The 16,930-nt window shown below is 37.4% G+C and overlaps 1 protein-coding gene across 1 annotated transcript in view; it reads right to left on the reverse strand.

The window, feature by feature from the left end:
• Positions 1 to 5,946: 5,946 nt before the first annotated feature.
• The window catches only part of CRYZ (crystallin zeta), a 25,288-nt gene continuing 14,304 nt past the window's right edge, over positions 5,947 to 16,930 (reverse strand). Inside the window, exons 5-9 of the mRNA XM_077778994.1 lie at positions 15,204 to 15,255; positions 10,941 to 11,090; positions 7,673 to 7,774; positions 7,477 to 7,572; positions 5,947 to 7,038 (exon numbers count right to left, since the gene is read on the reverse strand). Coding sequence (XP_077635120.1) covers positions 6,874 to 7,038; positions 7,477 to 7,572; positions 7,673 to 7,774; positions 10,941 to 11,090; positions 15,204 to 15,255 — 565 coding nt within the window. The 3' untranslated portion in view covers positions 5,947 to 6,873. The remainder of the gene's footprint in view (positions 7,039 to 7,476; positions 7,573 to 7,672; positions 7,775 to 10,940; positions 11,091 to 15,203; positions 15,256 to 16,930) is intronic.

Consider the following 16,930-nt stretch of genomic DNA (forward strand, 5'->3'; position numbering starts at 1 on the left):
GGTATCAGGAGTATCAGGACTTCCTGCTCTGGAAGTCAGGATAGGAAAGAATCTGGGGTGTTTATGTACTTAGGGAGATGATGAAGTTACAGGATCAGGGAATACACAATAGAGCAAGGTTCATGAAGAGGCCAGAGCAAAAGGATTCAGAGAAAAGATGGAGAAATTAATGCTTAATAAGCAGAATGATCATCACTTCCAGTGAGAGGAGATGAAAACAAAAGGATACAAATAAATTTGTAAGTATAAATAGCTTAGTGTTTTCTTCACTGTGAAATAAAAATTCCAGATAAATTGCCTACCACTGGGTAGAACAAAACTAAAAAACAGTGCTCCTCATTTTGTTAGCTAGCAGGCTGACGATAAAGAGGCAAAGAATTCTAGCAACTTAAGAGTTTTCATTTATGTGGAAATGTAGTTTGATAGACATAAAAAGGAACATAATCTGAGAAGCACTTAGGAGCTATAGTGATAGGTCTATAAACAAGACTATGTGAAACCAGCTAATAAACCCAAACCTACTTTAGGATAAAAGAAACTGCAAGACATGTAAAAACCCAAATTGTATGGATACACTGTGAAACAGAATTACAGTGTTAATTCCTAAGCAAAATAATATTTCACCAAATAATACATGGGTACAATTTGTTAAAATGCATTTGTCACACCTACTAAAAATGTTTTCATTACAACTGATGCTTACAATTGGATTTCAAATATGATGTTGCAATCAAAATAAACATCCAGCTCAGACAAATTGAAAAGCCCAAGTCACTCTTTTTTTTTTCTTAATTAACCCTAAGTTAAATCTGAGAGTTCATTACTAGAAATGTACATACAAAGTTTTCCCAGGATCAGATAGTTCTTCTCATCTTGAAGAATATTTTATCTTTTTAAAACAAAATGGACTATTTTCTGAGGACAATTTATTATTTCAAAAATAGAATAAAATAAGTAAATCATTACAATCCACTTAGTGCAAATTTAACACAAACGCACTGCAATATTTTTTTACAGAACATGTCTTAAGAATAAAACATAAATTACCAACACATAAAAACAAATTCTGAATGTGCAGGCATACAATTACAGAAGATTCACAGTAAGATATATGTATGTACTCTGAAACTTAGTAAGTCATTTGTTTTGATGTTTTTATATTAAACTCTTTAGAACCTAATATTTATCATGAGGAAGCATTTCTCCTAAACAAAGTTTAGTTGTTGATTTGTCAGAAGTAACTTTTGTCCAAAAATATTTGAAAATGTTGAAAAAATAAAAGTGTTGACGGAAAATCTTTTTAACCCCGCTACTAAATCAGAACCATCTGATAAGTATCTAACAGACATTTCTTGAAATGCGTAATTAAGCACAGTGAAATAGAACTGGAATTATACATATTTTGTATCTGCTTTTTAAACTTAATATTCCTAATACTGTGCCCTGAACATCTTTCCATGCTAATAGCTATAGATCTACATGACCATTATAATAGTTACAGTGTATTGAGCTGTACAAATATATCAGCTTTTAAATCACTTAACTGATGAAAATCTGGGTTGTTTCCAATATTGTACTATGATTAGCTATGCTGCAGTCAAAACAATATTGACATATGCCTCTATAGACATGTCTATCTTGTTAGGATAAATTCCTGTAGTGGAATTAATGGGACAAAGGAAGTCCACATTTTAAATTTATGGACACTGCCTATCTGCTCTCCAGAACACAAGCAATTTTATACTTCCATCAATAGACCATGTTAGCCCATTTCTTGAGTTACTAATGAGGGTGAAAGACTCTTTCTCGAGTTTCTAATGAGGGTAAAACACTCTTTCTCTAAGTTTGCTGCCATACACATCTATTGTTGTATGGATTATCTATTCATTTCCATTCTCTTGGGGGGTGTTCATCATTTAATAACTAATTTGAAAATTTTTTTAAAGATTAGTCATCTTTATGTGTTATTACAGATCTTTTTCTACTTTTCCTATTCTGTTCTTTCTTTGATAGTTTGTGCTTCTGAGTAATGGTGTAAGGGGCTGTTTGCCTCTCAAGATTATTAAAAAGATACTACCATGTGGTTATTATATATAGTTTTATTATATTTAAATTTTAAACCATCTCAAAGCCTATTGTTGTTATATGTGAAGTAAGACTCTAGCTTTATTTTTTGCCCCACTGAAAAGCCATATTTATCACCCTCAAAGTGAGAAACATTTCTAGACTCTTTTGTTGCACTGATCTCGGACTAATATTTTAGTAACTCTAACTTTGGAAAAAAATTTTTTCCTATCTGCTGGGACTCGTTCCACCTTTTAAAATATTTTTAAAATGCGTCTGCCTGTCTGCCCATTTTTTTTTTTCCACAAAAAAGTTTTAGAAACATTTTTTCAAGGTTCTAAAAAGTCCTATTGAGATTTTGGTATGAATTACTTTGAATTTCCAGAGTATAAGGGGGAAAATCTGTACATGGATCTGACCAAGAAATCTTTGGGTATTCCATTATGTCCCCTAGGAATTCTATCATTCTCTTTTTAAGGGTCCTGTATGTTTCTTATAAATTTGGCCACTTATATTTCTCTGCTCTTTAAATTGCTAATAGTACTATTTCTATTGTGAGTTGACCTTTCTCCATTATGTTTTCTAATTGACCAGCAGGTTTATACTAATTTTTGTATATATATTATGCAACTGGCTACCTTTCTGAACTCATAAGTTTGAACTCTTTCCATTTATTCTCTTGTATTCTCCAGGGTTTGAATAACATAACTGTAAATAACAATTCTTCTGTACACTCCCTCCCAATACAAAAATTTTAAAGGATAAACTAGTAGTTTTTATTAATTTTGCCTATATCTAATAAAAACTATCAGTAAACAAACTTAGCTCTTTTGGTTAGTTTAGGAAAGCCTTTAATTATTATTTCTTTCATTTTTCTGTTTTCTTTGGGGTGGCACACATATAATTCAAAAACTGTACTTTTCTTTTTTCTTTCTTTTGTTTGCTGTATCTTTTTTTTCTCATCTCTTTCTCTCCATTTTTGAGAGTGATCAAATTTACCCATATGATTAATGAAATTTTCAGTAGTGTCAATTATGCTGATTTATTCCTTATACAGGAATTTGCTTTGGGGGTTTCCTTTTATTTTACTTTTTTCTATTTCAGGATGATTCCTTTTCATTCCTCCTCTTTATCTCAACTTACTACTTCTTTATGGCTAAAAAAAGACTAATTGTTTAAACACTTCTTTGTGCAAGACAGAGTACTAAGTACTTCACGGACTTGAACTTGTTTACTTTCTACAAATGCTAAGGTAGATATTACTCCTATGTTATGTGTGAGGAAATTGAAACTGAATGACTAGGTAATTTGCCCAGGACTCTACAGCTGGTCAGTAGGAAAGCCAGGATTTAAAGCCAGGTCGTCTGCCTCCAAAACCCATGCTTTTAACAACCCTGCCAAGACAGTTTCACATGCCCTTGAGTCTGTTCATAGGGGAGTTTAGTTCCTTTTCAGGTCTATACCTGGAATGAGGTGGCCTCAAAAATACCTTGTGTCAATTCCAGTGCCTGCTGGACTAAGGCAGGAGCATCTTATCCTCCAATTCTTAGATACTTTGCCATTGCTGAAGTCAGACAAATGTTCTTTGTCCAAGGGTTATACACCCTCCCGCATTTGCTACAATCTAGGGATCTTTCAACCTCCACCCATTTGCAAGATTTTCTTTGCGGTAACTGTACACTCAGGAGTGCAAAGTCCCCCTCACTCCTGAATCTGCAGTTATACCCAAAACTGAAACCTGTAGTTTTATAACGCAGGTGAAACAAAGGGGCAGAGGAATGAATACTGAGAGGGTGGGCATAGATCTCAATTCTAGCTAGCTCAGATGATGTCCGGGCCATAGGGACTGGATTTTCTAGGTGGTATAGCTCCTGTGCCCTGAGTTTGAGGCGGTGACTGAGTTGGGGCTTTTTACTAACTTCTCTCCAGCTAATTTGGGTTGATGAACCAAATGATGGACACTGCAGTTAGTGTAAACTCCCAGTGGATTCTGGCACAGGGTTTCTTCTTTAGTTTTCTAGTACTGTTACAATCTTTGTGGGAATTTGCATGAAGCTGGGAAAGGATAACCAGGGATTGCCAACCTCTGGCATGTTTAACATGTTTAACAAGCACCTGTATCATGCAGCAGGTTTGAGATTTGATTTAGGCTCAATTATTTTTTTGAGAGGGAGAGAGCAAGAGAGAGAGTGGGCGGGGGGGGGGGGGGCAGAGAGCAAGGCAGAGAGAATCTTAAACAGGCATGGACCAATCTCTTATGATCTTGAGATCATGACCTGAGCCGAAATCAAAAGTTGGAAGCTTAACCAACTGAGCTAGCCACACACTCCTAGACTCACTCTTAAAGAGTATACATGGACTGTCCTAGCATACTAGTGATTCTAGATTCCTTTTTATGATATAACTATTCCGGGCTCTTTTCTTGGACATAGGAAGTTCCCCAAATATGAGCTATTCCTAAAGACCTGTACCAAAACTACCCTATGACAATTTTCAACTGACATTTTTTTTTTTTAAATCACCATGCTAAAAAATGGTAGTGTTGGAAAAAGAATTAAGGATTGAGCTGAGGTGTCTTGGTGTCTATAAGACGTGGTTGAGGAGGCAGAGAAAGCCAGGTCAAAGTGACCTGATTGATAGGTTTTGCTGTTCTTGAGTGTTATCTTGCACAGAAAAAAAGCTCTTTACACTGTGAATTGTGGATGCCCCTTGGCACATAGAATTTCTTGCCTCAGTAAAGCTGAGCTAAGGACATTATAAAATGCTACCCCTTAGGGTGTCTGGGTGGCTCAGTCAGTTAAACATCTGACTTTGGCTCAGGTCATGATCCATGGGTTCAAGCCCTGCATCAGGCTTTGTGCTGACAGCTCAGAGCCTGTAGCCTGTTTCAGATTCTGTGTCTCCCTCTTTTTCCCTCTGTTCTTCCCCTGCTCATACTCTGTCTCTCAAAAAATAAACATTAAATTCTTTTTTAAAAGTAAAATGCTATCCCCTTTTTCTCCCTTTCAGAAGCACCTAAGTTATTTTGTATTTCTATGGCCAAAGCTACTCTTGATAGAGGCAGCTAACAAATGCATCAAAAATATTACATTTGTAACTGGAAATCCCAAGTTACATTAAATGCCCTTCATCTGTGTTCTTATGTCACCCCCTCCTGATGATTGGTTTTATGTATCAACATAATGTCATCATGTTTTATTTATGTGTTTACAAAGAGTTACCATGTGACATTAGGTAGATTTTTTTAAATTGTTTTATTTATTTCTGAGAGAGAGAGAGACAGCGTGAACAGGGGAGGGCCAGAGAGAGAGGAAGACACAAAAGCCAAAACAGGCTCCAGGCTCTGAGCTAGCTGTCAGCACAGAGCCCCTAGGTAGATTATTTTCAATAATGCAGATGGACCTCACTCAATCGGTCAAAAGTCTTAGGAACAAAAACCGAGGGGACGCCTGGGTGGCTCAGTCGGTTAAGTGCCTCACTTTGGCCCTGGTCAGGATCTCATGGTTCGTGGGTTTGAGTCTCGTGTCGGGCTCTGTGCTGACAGCTAGCGCAGAGCCTGGAGCCTGTCTTTGGATTCTATGTCTGCCTCTCTCTCTGACCCTCCCGTGCTCACACTGTCTCTCCCTCTCAGAAATAAATAAAACATTAAAAAAAATTTTTTTTAAAACCCAAAAAAACAAGGTTTCCCAGAGAAAGAATTCAGCAATATAGAAACCCTGTTGGCCCACCCTATAGATTTAGACTTCTCAGTCCCAATAGCTGCATGAGAAAATTCCTTAAATCTCTCTATACATACACATGTGTGTTTGTACCTATATAGGAGGCTGTGCTCATATAAAGAAAAACAGGGCAAAAATAACAATCAAACCCCATTTCCTTGCATATAACATTGATGACATTTATTTAGTTTAGATAAAGACTTCCAACACAGAACACTGTTAGGAATTAACATTAGGAACAATGTAAAAGAGATGTGATGTAAGGCAAGTATTATATAAAGATGAGATAAACAGTTTATTTTTTTCCTACAGAATTTACTGCAAGTTACCATGTTGTGAAAACAAAAGCTGATCACTCTTAATATGTCAGATTTGTTTAGTAATTTAAAGAAAAATATATGACTCCCATCACACAGATAATTCTACATCTACTTTGCAAATCAAATCATCAAGAAATATCTATCTGGAAAGACTATGGACCTACTGTCACATTATAACAAAAATAAGGCTGCTATCTTCACAGAATATATGGGTAATTAGTAATCAACCATTAACATAGTGAATGTTTTAATATTTGGAGAAACATTAGACAACTAATTTTTTAGAAACAGATTTCTCTGGACATTGTTTACCATGCTGATGAGATTAGTTTGGAAAAGGGGTCTTGTTTAATCTAGGAAATCTTCATAGTCTAATATAGCTCTGGGCTAAACAGATACTGAAGAACCTTTACAAGCACAAGTAGGCTTGGAAATCATGCAGTCTTATTTTGAATTAGCTTGCTTTAGTCCAAGGTATGGAATTAATGATCAAGTACCGGGAATTTCTGTAATGTACCCAATGCCAAATGGCTACTAACATTCTACTTCCCACTATGAGGACTCCTTGATTAGAGGTCAGTGGGAGGCCTAAAGTATATTGTGAGCTATAAAATAAATTGTACTCCAATGCCCAGATTCCTAAAGATAAATCTTGTTTTTCAATATAAGAAACTCACTAAATCAAATGAATGCTAATTAGAGCGAAAGTAGTATAAGTAAAACTGGGGCAGGAAACTTCTAGCTGCACAAGAAATACATGAAAGACTTAATTATTCTAAGAGAAGAATCATTTTCCCAGTAGCCCCGCTGCTATGGATGATATTTTCATGAGCTTGGGCCACCTTCTCCAATGAATACTGAGAACCTATTACAGGTTTCAGCCAACCAATTTCCATTCCAGCTTGAAGGGCTGCTGCATATTGCCTAAATTCCCCCTAAGTAGAAGAAAAAGGTATGTCTGTAGGAGAACATAGGACTCAAGTTTCAGAAGTGTTAAAAATTTTCAGATTCTAAGAGATAGAACATAAACAGTCTCTTACAGATATGTGGCTTTTGTCAACTTGTACAGAACTACAGAAAAAGTAGTTCTACATAGAGTGATCATAAGTCCAATCTGTCTGAGACAGTGTCAGTTCACAAAGCACCTACTGTCCTGAAGGAATTACTGATAGTATGTCTTTTCTCTCTCAAGAGTATCTAGACTTGGAAAATAAATTACATTGTCACCCTGGTTACCTTATAGTGACTCATCCTCAACATACTCATGTAAACAGATAACTAAGTTTAACATCTACTTAAACTTTCAGTCGGCCTGACTAGGCAAACTGTACCAATGCTTAAGTTACCAAGATCAGAATCACTTCTTTTCCTACCTTAGTTGATGAGTAGAGAGAAACCCCAATTATACTAGATTCCATTGTCATGGTGTCCCGTGGGCTTATCTCAATAGGACCTCTGCTGCCCACAACCTATTATGAACAATAACATGTCTATAGTTAAAGGTTATTGCAAAATAGTATTAAATTATGGTAAAACTTGAATGTGATAAAAAGAAACCAAAATACTTACTATTACTCGCCCTCCTTGTGACAGAAGTTTCAAATCATTATTAAGATTTACATTAGCTAACATTTCAATGATCACATCAATTCCTTTTTCACCAACGGATTTCTGTGTAATAAAAAAGAACCCAGGAGTAAGATAAGAAAACAAGTAAAAAAAATCCTGTAAAATAGTTATCATAGTCCCATATATTGCAGAATGTGTTTCAAAAGACATAAATGCTACATTTTTAAGACTATAATACAAATTTTCAATGATCTAATCATATAGTGATGATGTAATTCCAAGGTACCAGTCACAACATCTAAAGTGATAAAGATTTATACTAAATAAATTTCAACTGTTTTGACTCAACTTGACTATAAAATACTTTTTCCTTAGTTGAAAGTATTCTGTCTTCAAAATGTATTTTCACAGAGAAACAAAAACAAATCCCAAATCCCAAAAAGCCTTCTGCTTAAAAAAAAAAAAACAAACTAACTAAAAAAAAAAAAACAACAAAAGAAGACAATCACTGGCTGTTTGGTGTTGCAGAATTTTTCTGTGTGTGCATTCAGTTTTGTCCCAAGTGGTTTATAATCAGCTTGGCTACTACTACTTTTCTTTTGGGTTTTCAGAGATTTCAGCCATCCCAAACTGGCTCTTAAATAAATACATATATACCTCATATTCATTTTATTCTAACAAAAAAAAATGAATACCTATGTCAGGCATTGTTAAGTACTGGGAATTCAAAGATGGACACTAAGAACTCAAACACAGCTAGAGAGAAAGATGAATAATACAGCAGACACAGCTGTGATGGAACGGGCTAAATGCTGCATGAGTGGAAATAAACCACAGCTTATGGAGAAAAACAGTTACAACTCCGATCACCTGTAATGATCATGGAAAGTTCCACAGAGATGAGAACCTGGGCCCTGAGGAATGAACAGGAGTCCCTTAAGCAAAAAGGGAGGAAGAGGAGCCAGCGGAACTACGCAGTCCTTCTGGGTAGAAGAAATAGAAAAGCAAAGAGCTATGGACTGAGAGTCCAAGTCAGGATCATAAAGGAGCCGAGCAGAGCTGAGACAGGTGTTTGGGAATGTGGGGGGCAGGAAGGAGGGAGAGGTGGAGAGGTAAAGTAAAGGCTATAAATTGGTATGGACTGGGAACATGCATCGAATGCCATGTTAAAGATCTAGACTTTTGGGGGGTAGGTGTTCATTAATTAATTTTTGTGTCAGACCTGTTTTAGACACTGAGGTTCAGCAGGGAATAAGAGAGACAAAAATTTCTACTTCATGGATTATATGTATATATACACACACACACATATATATTTAAGGAGAACAAAGAACTCTGGAGACAGTGAACAATGAAGATAGAAGGGGACAGTAAGTCAGTTATAAACAAAAGACAAAGCTGGAGAGGATGAGGACTAAACTAAGTCACAACAGAGGAGAGAAGAAAGAAAGATGTATTTGAAAGCATGTCAGAGATGAAACTGATAGAGGGAGGTGACCAGCCTGATGGGTAGGAAGGAGAACGGTGATTAAAAGATAGGAATACTAAAAACAAAACAAACAAACAAAAAGAAACCTTGCGTCTCTGTCTGGGGGGAGCAGATGAGTGGCAGCATCTAGCAGACTGATGACAGGAAGGCAGAGAACTCAGGCCAGAGTCAGTGCTGGAAATCAGCAGGATGCAGGCACTAACTGAAGCCACAGGGGTAGAAGAGATTGGTCAGAAGGAAGGTCTAGCGCCAAAGGAAGATGAAAGACCAAGGGGAAAACCTAAGGAACAGCAACATTTAAGTAATGTGAGGAGGAAGGGGACTGGAAATGAAGTTAGGCAAGAAAGAAGAGAACCAGGTTTCAGGAGACGTGGTCAGGGGCAGCTGCTGCCAAAAAAACTCAAGCAGAATGAGGGCTAAGCCAACAGCAGCAGATGGGTAATTAGGAGCCCCCCAGTGACCCCAGTGACAAGCGGTATAAGTAGCTGCGGTGGAAGCAACATGCAGCAGAAGGTGACGGGAGGTAAGGAAGGAAAAGAGATCCTCACTCCTTTCTCCAGAAGTGTGGTGGTAGACAGCATGGAGGGTTTGATAAAAGGTTAAGGGAATGATCTGGAGAATGAGAGAGACTTAAGCAGAGAGAGCCAGTAGAAGACATAGAAGCCGCAATACCTCAAGGTCTTAAGGTCAGATTTCTGCAAAACAAAAATATATTCTTACAATAACTGGTCATTTTTCATCTTTATAAATATTCTTGGATAATGGTACTAGGCGTGAATATTCAATTAATTTTAGGTTGTCTAGATATATAACAAAAGAGCACCTTTACTTAGATTTTTTTTTCAAGATGATGTAGTGGTAATACATAAACCCTCACTCATATTTTCCTCAATTTGTAATGACCTAGGTTACACAGTAATCAGTATCTGGAAAATTCTAATTCTTTCTCAACGTGAGCAAGTAGTCAAAGGATTTGCTTGAATTCTGCTCTGGCAATGAAATATAAGCAAAGAGTAACTAAAGCCTACTTCATCACTCTGGTTGTAGTAGTGATTATTCCTCTATAGCATACAATTAATAAGTAAACTTTGTCCCTTAGGTTAGACAGATCCAGTTTGTAATCAGTAGCTACCTCACCTTCTCTGGAAAAGTTATACCAACAGCAATTATATTAAGAAATTAAGAAAACTTCGTTGTTGCCAGAGGTGAGGGGTGGGAACTGGGTGAAATGGGTGAATGTGATCAAAAAGTACAAACTTCCAGTCATTAAAAAAAAAAAAGGTCATGAGGATGTAATGTACAGCATGACAACAGTGGTTAATAACACTATATCGTAGATTTGAAAGTTGCTAAGAGTAGATCTTAAAAGTTCTTATCAGAAGAAAAAAATTTTGTGACTATTACGGTGATGGATGTTAATCAGACTCACTGTGGCAACCATTTCACAATATATAATATACAGAAATAACAAAAAAAATTAAAGAGAACACTTCACAGCTCTTAAATACAAAGCTGTGACATTACTCAAAATGTGACAGTGTTAAAGAGTACTAATTTTTATAGCTGAGACTCTGGAAAGGCCATATTTTATTTGATAAACAAGTCAAATGAGTGAAGGTGTGAAAATTAGACATCTCTGCTTTTTAATTAAAACTTTAAAACACACATAGACATAAAAAAAGAAAACTTTAAGAGAGTGGTTGATTAAAAAAATGTTACAAAAAGGTAAGTCTCTCAAGAAACAAAATTTACTTTTATAAAACTGTGGACTAATTTTACCTTAATTTTATCAATATAATTACGTTCTCTGTGGTTAAACACTTTATGGGCTCCATTTTGCAAAACGATGTTTTGTCCCTCCTCAGTACCAGCTGTGCCCAGAACCTCTAAACCATAAGCTCTAGCAATCTGACATGCTGCCAGTCCAACCTGAAAAACAAAACATAAACCCAGTTTTAGATTCTTTGCATTCCTGCAAATATTTATTAAATATATGTAATAAATTTAAGGTTCCTCTAGGTCCTACCCTATCCTTAAGGAATTTTGAGTGTAAATGAAGAAATAAGAATAATAGCTAACTTTCACTGAGCATTTATCATGTGTCAGGTATCACACAAAATACTTTCTATACACTGCTTTATTTTATCCTCACAATAAGCCTACGAAGTAAATAACGATTAGAGCCCATATTCCATAGATGAGAAAGCTGAAGCTTAAATAATGTAAGTGACTTGCCCAGGTCACAGAGACGGAAACAGGACCAAGTCACAGAGCTGGACCAAATCAGTCTGTAGAACTTGAGCCTTTAACCACTGTATCAAAATGTGTACTTAGCATCTGCTTTGCACAGAAGGTACAGAGTTTAAAGATATTCAAATCATGCTCACTGGCTTCATACTCTCACAATACATAAAAAAATTACATGACAAACATTACACCATTTAAGTGGAAGAAACAGGTATATGAGCAAATTATTTTATTCATCCATATAATGACCATTTACTGAATGTTTACTATGTGTACATCGTACTTTGTATAAGGGGTGAAAGAATAAACCCAACAAATAAATGAATAAATTAAAATTCAGAAAATAAAAAGTACTAAGAGAAAACCCAGTCTATTGTGTTACAAGTACATAGAGAGAAGGGCCATTTAGGTCATCACGAAAGGCCACTCTGAAGAGATGAGACCTGAGCAAAGTGAGGGACAAGCCACGTGCAGATCTGGAAAGCCTGGTGGAGAATGCTGTAAGCAGAATGGTAGTGACTCACCTTGTGACATGGGAATGAGCCTAAGGCATTAAGGACATAAAGAGAGTCCATGTGGCTTGAGGTCAGGACTCATGGGAGACAGTACAAGATGTGGCCAGAAGGGCACACAGGGTCTTGCAGGTAAAGGCTCTGGACTATATTTAACAAATATTCAGAATTATCAGACAGGGGTGTCTGGGTGGCTCAGTCAGTTAAATGACCAACTGACACTTGATTTCAGTTCTGGTCATGTTCTCACAGTTTGTGAGTTCCAGCGCCACAATGGGCTCCACACTGACAGCGCTGAGCCTGCTTGGAGTTCTCTCTCTTTCCCTTTCTCTCTGCCCTTCCCAGGTTCTCTGTCTCTCCCTCTCCTAAAAGAAAACAAAAAATAAATAAAAAGAACATTTTATATGGGAGACAAAAAAGAGGGGGGTGGTGATGGGAGTAAGGTGGATCTTCCTCACAGACTGAATGTGAGAGGTGAGGCACAGAGAAAAGTCAAGGATGTCTCCTGGGTCTCTGCCAGGTTAACTGGGGAGGTTAACAGGGTTGAGGAAGATTACAGAGAATCAAGTTTGTGAGAGTATCAAGACTCACTCTGAACAAGCTTAGCTGTACTTGCTCACCTAACTGAAGATGTGAGTAATCAACTGAATGTGCATATGGAGTTGGAAATATAAATTTGAGATTCAACAGTTTAGAGATGGTATTTAGAGCCACAGATTACATGAAATCACTAGCCCAGTACATAAATGTGCTTGGGATAAAAGAGAAATAAAAGTATATTAGGAATATAGATAAACGCAACTATTTATAGTACTAAGAAATCTATGTTTGGTTACATAACCTATGGATGGGACAAATAAGTGTCACATACATTTAGAACAGGGCCTCTCAAGCTTAGCACTATTGACATTGGGGGGTGGACAGTTCTCTTTTGTGGGAGCTATCCTGTACGTTGAAGGATGTTTAGTAGCATGTCTGGTATCTGCCCATTAGAAGCCAGAAGCCCTCCATCCAGTGAAAATCGAAAATGTCCCCAGACACTGCATCAAATGTCTGAGGGGGAGGAGGGATGATGCCAAACCACCCCTCACCGATACCCAATGGTTAAGAGGAAGGTAAAATCATGGATGGGGCATGACAGAAAAGATTTAAAATGAAAAATGATGATAGAAACTGATTAAAATTGTAACAGAATCATAGACTCCCAGGCCTGAAATAGACTTTAAAGATTGTATGGCATATGGTAGTGATGAGCCTGAACTCAGTTGGGTTTTGGCAGGGATTTGTTTGATTTAACCAAAACAAACTAACTCACTGTCTGATGAGTGAGAGAGACATTCAATCCCATAGAATACAATATACAATGGAGTTAGCACTATTGATTTGCTATTTTAAATAAAAAAACAACAGTCCTCTAATAAAACTATATCTATACTAAAAATTTAATGTAAATATATCTCTTTATGCTCTACTTTAAATTGGCACTTAATCGCTGTTTATTCTATTCTTGTCAACAATTATATCAGCACTACCCCTTTGATAGATGATATACCATTATGTGTCAACTATTTTTCTTCTATTTACTTTGCTGACACTAAAATAGGGCACTCCCCACCAACCTATCTGGATAACAACCGTGTTCATAAATTCCACACCATTTTAAATACACACCATAATCCCAAAGGAATCTGCATTAAATGAGGACAGAAAGTGCAAACAGAAGCAAGACAAAACCCAGTACTATTTTCCCTCTGGTAGGGCAGGGAGGATCAGAAGCGCTTCACACACCAGGCCGCCAGCCTATCCCTGCCGGCCAAGGATTTAACAAACTCAGCCAGCTCAGAGAACAGTGTGGATTTTGCCTTAAAAAAAAAAAAAAAAAAAACATGGTGAAGTGACTGAGCTTTTTACAAGAGGGTGAAGGGAATAAAAAGAGATTTTCTTTAAACTCTTCTCTCCCCTTCCTACTGAAACCTCTCCCTTTTATACAGAGCACAAGGTTAGCTCTCTCAAAGCCAAAGCAATTTAAATAAATGTATGTTTGACAGATCCTTTAGTTATTTTGGGTGAAATTTAATTTAACCCAAAAATAGCCTCTTCAGTGAAGCCAGGCAATGGGAATTTTTGACAAGGTATATCTGTCATATTTTCTCAAGCCCCAAAAAGACAATGTTGGTCTTTTCAGGAAATAGTCTCATCTGTGAAATCCTTCAGAATTGATCTATTTGAGGTAGACAGGAAGCTAAGTGTGGCACCTCCGGCTTCATCTATCTAAAGTAACAAAAACATAATGAGCTGAATTTCTGTGTTTGTACTACCTGGCCACCTTTAGCAGTAAATTCACATTTTCAGGATGCCACTCATTATGCTGGGTACAATATGCCATTTTTAACAGATTACTTGGGTCAATTTACTCTGCAGAATACACAGTGCTCTGAAGGGTTAAACAGCTTCCTCAAGGTGAGCCACGTAGCCCCAGGACCTATATTTTAAAAATGTGAAATCTCATCTCCAAAATTTCTAAAGCCTCTACATGCAGGATAGAGGTCATGTGGATTTCTTGTTATATTCCAACCTCAGAGCTCTAACTTTTCCTCTAAGCTCCTCAGAGGCAGATTGACAGCCGGTTTCTTGAAGAAGCTTCTGACAGCCCTGTGTTGGGTTATTTCACTGAAGGGCTTATTTTAAAGTTCTCCGTCTGCTCCCCACCTCCCTACATTAGCATTTTAAGCCATGGGTTGTGGTGTTAAGGACACAGCTGTACACTGTGCATTCCATGAATGTCATCAAAGCGCAGCAGGCGAGCAGGCGAAGGGAGATAGAAGGGCCGGAGAATTCACAGTGCAGCTTTGCAGTGCTGTCTGGGGCAACGCAGGTAAAGCTTTAATGAGCCTTTGTTTCCTTATTTAAGGGAATACAGAATGAATATTACCTTTAAAAAACTGTTTAAAATTCTAAATAAATATTCTTATAACATATGCTACTTGGAGGTAAAAACAAAGCCAGTTTATCTGGGTCCATGCTTAACACAGGTGGAAAACCTAATACAGACACTTAATGGGGTGATCTGTTGAATCTACTAACCAAGAAATGCTAAACTAATGACAAGGAATCACCTTCAGAAAACAGAATGTAAAAAAGCTTTACTACAAAAAGTGGTATTTATTGACTATAAATAGACTATGTTTATAAATTTGGCTTTTAAAAATGACTTAAAAGAAAAATAATGTGAAACCCATTAACAAAATCCCATTTAAAAACAAACAAACAAAAAAATACTTACTCCTCCACTAGCCCCATGTACCAGAACACTTTCTCCAGCTTTGACACGGGCGCTGCAAAAGAAGGCATTATCATCACCTCACTTTGAAGCCTATTAACTCAGGTATTTGTCATTCTTTTTTTTTTTTTTTAATTTTATGCCTTTATTTTGAGAGACAGAGAGCGAGCAGGGGAGGAGCAGAGAGAGGGAGACCCAGAATTGGAGGCAGGCTCCAGGCTCTGAGCTGTCAGCACAAGGTATTTGTCATTCTTAAGAAAAGTCTACCCTCAGTTCAGTGACCACTTCCCCAAACAGGAAGTTAATTCTACTTTATAGCCCCAAATTTTCTCCAGGTTTCAGAGGATCAAACGATGGCTCTTCAGAGCCACAGACGAAAGACAACCTTAAATTCATTTATTACTTCAACAAACGTGTATTGAGAATCTGTTATGTGCCAGGCACTGTGCAGGATGCCTATCTCTTGAATTCATTCCCCCAGAAAGTGTCTCAAAATAGGCTTTTTATAGCCCCGTCTTTATTCTGTGGTGCTGGGTAATGCCCAAGTAAACTCAGAGGTCAGATTACTTAGGAAAGTATTTTTCCTTCTCTGTGCCTTTGAACATCAGGTGGCACAACCTCTAGCCCGCATTTCATAGAGCAATGCTGAATTGGCATGGTAGGAGGGTAAGAAGTATGATAAATCCTGTCACAACAGGTTCCATGTCACCCCCAAAAAGGTCTAGATCCTCTGGTGAAACAACATATGGTTTTTAATTCTGGTTCGTACTACCACCTTTCTATGATACCAAAACTAAGGCACAGGCAGCAAGACAGACAGGAGATGCTTTACTATTCCAAATGGACAAGTGCTAATGTCACACAATCCAGCAGCTGTTCTACAATCCAGAGCTGCCTCTCGGGAGGATCTTTTACTTCCTAAAACAACAGGAGTGGCCACACCAGACAGACACTGTGGTCAATCTAGGAGTAAGAACAAAATAACCCCGGGCCTTGCTCAAGGCTGTATGCCAACAGCCTCCAAATGGCAATTGTTGAGCAGTAAAGGAAGCTTTTCCCACTACTCTTGCTTAGAGATAAGAGGACTGAGGGCAGTGAGATAATGGAGAGTCTGAAATGATAAACTTAAGAGAACTATTAGGAAAACACTTTGACACTTTAAAACACAAGTGTAAGGGAAAGAATAACTAATGTTACGCTATGGGATATGAAGTACTTTTCCCCAGTTTTTAAAAAAGAAACTTACAAACAACCTCCTCCAACACTAAGAGCACATTCTCCTAAACCACGGGGCTTGGGGCAGGTGGTGGAAAGCAGGCTAACCCTCTCCCAGATCCCCACTGCTCTGATCCTTCTACCCTTGCATAGAGTCACTGTGATGGTTAATTTTATGTGTCAACTTGCCTGAGCCATGGGGCCAGATATTCAGTCAAACATTATTCTGGATGTCTCTGTGAAGAGCCTTTCCAATCAGCTGAAGGCTTTAATAGAACAAAGACTGGCTTCTGGAGCAAGAAGGGATTCTGCCTGTAGACTGTCTTTGAATTTGCACTGCAACTCTTTCCTGGGTCTCCAACTTGCCAGTTTACCCTAGCAGACTTTAAACTCACCAAGCCTCCACAGAGCAATCTCCCTGCCTTGATTTCTCTCTCTATAATATATATATACTATAATATATATACTACTATATATATATATATATATATATATATATAACATATATATATATA

Source organism: Crocuta crocuta, unplaced genomic scaffold (assembly GCF_008692635.1).
Source record: "Crocuta crocuta isolate KB4526 unplaced genomic scaffold, BGI_CrCroc_1.0 scaffold58, whole genome shotgun sequence".
In the NCBI taxonomy this organism is placed as follows: Eukaryota; Metazoa; Chordata; class Mammalia; order Carnivora; family Hyaenidae; genus Crocuta; species Crocuta crocuta.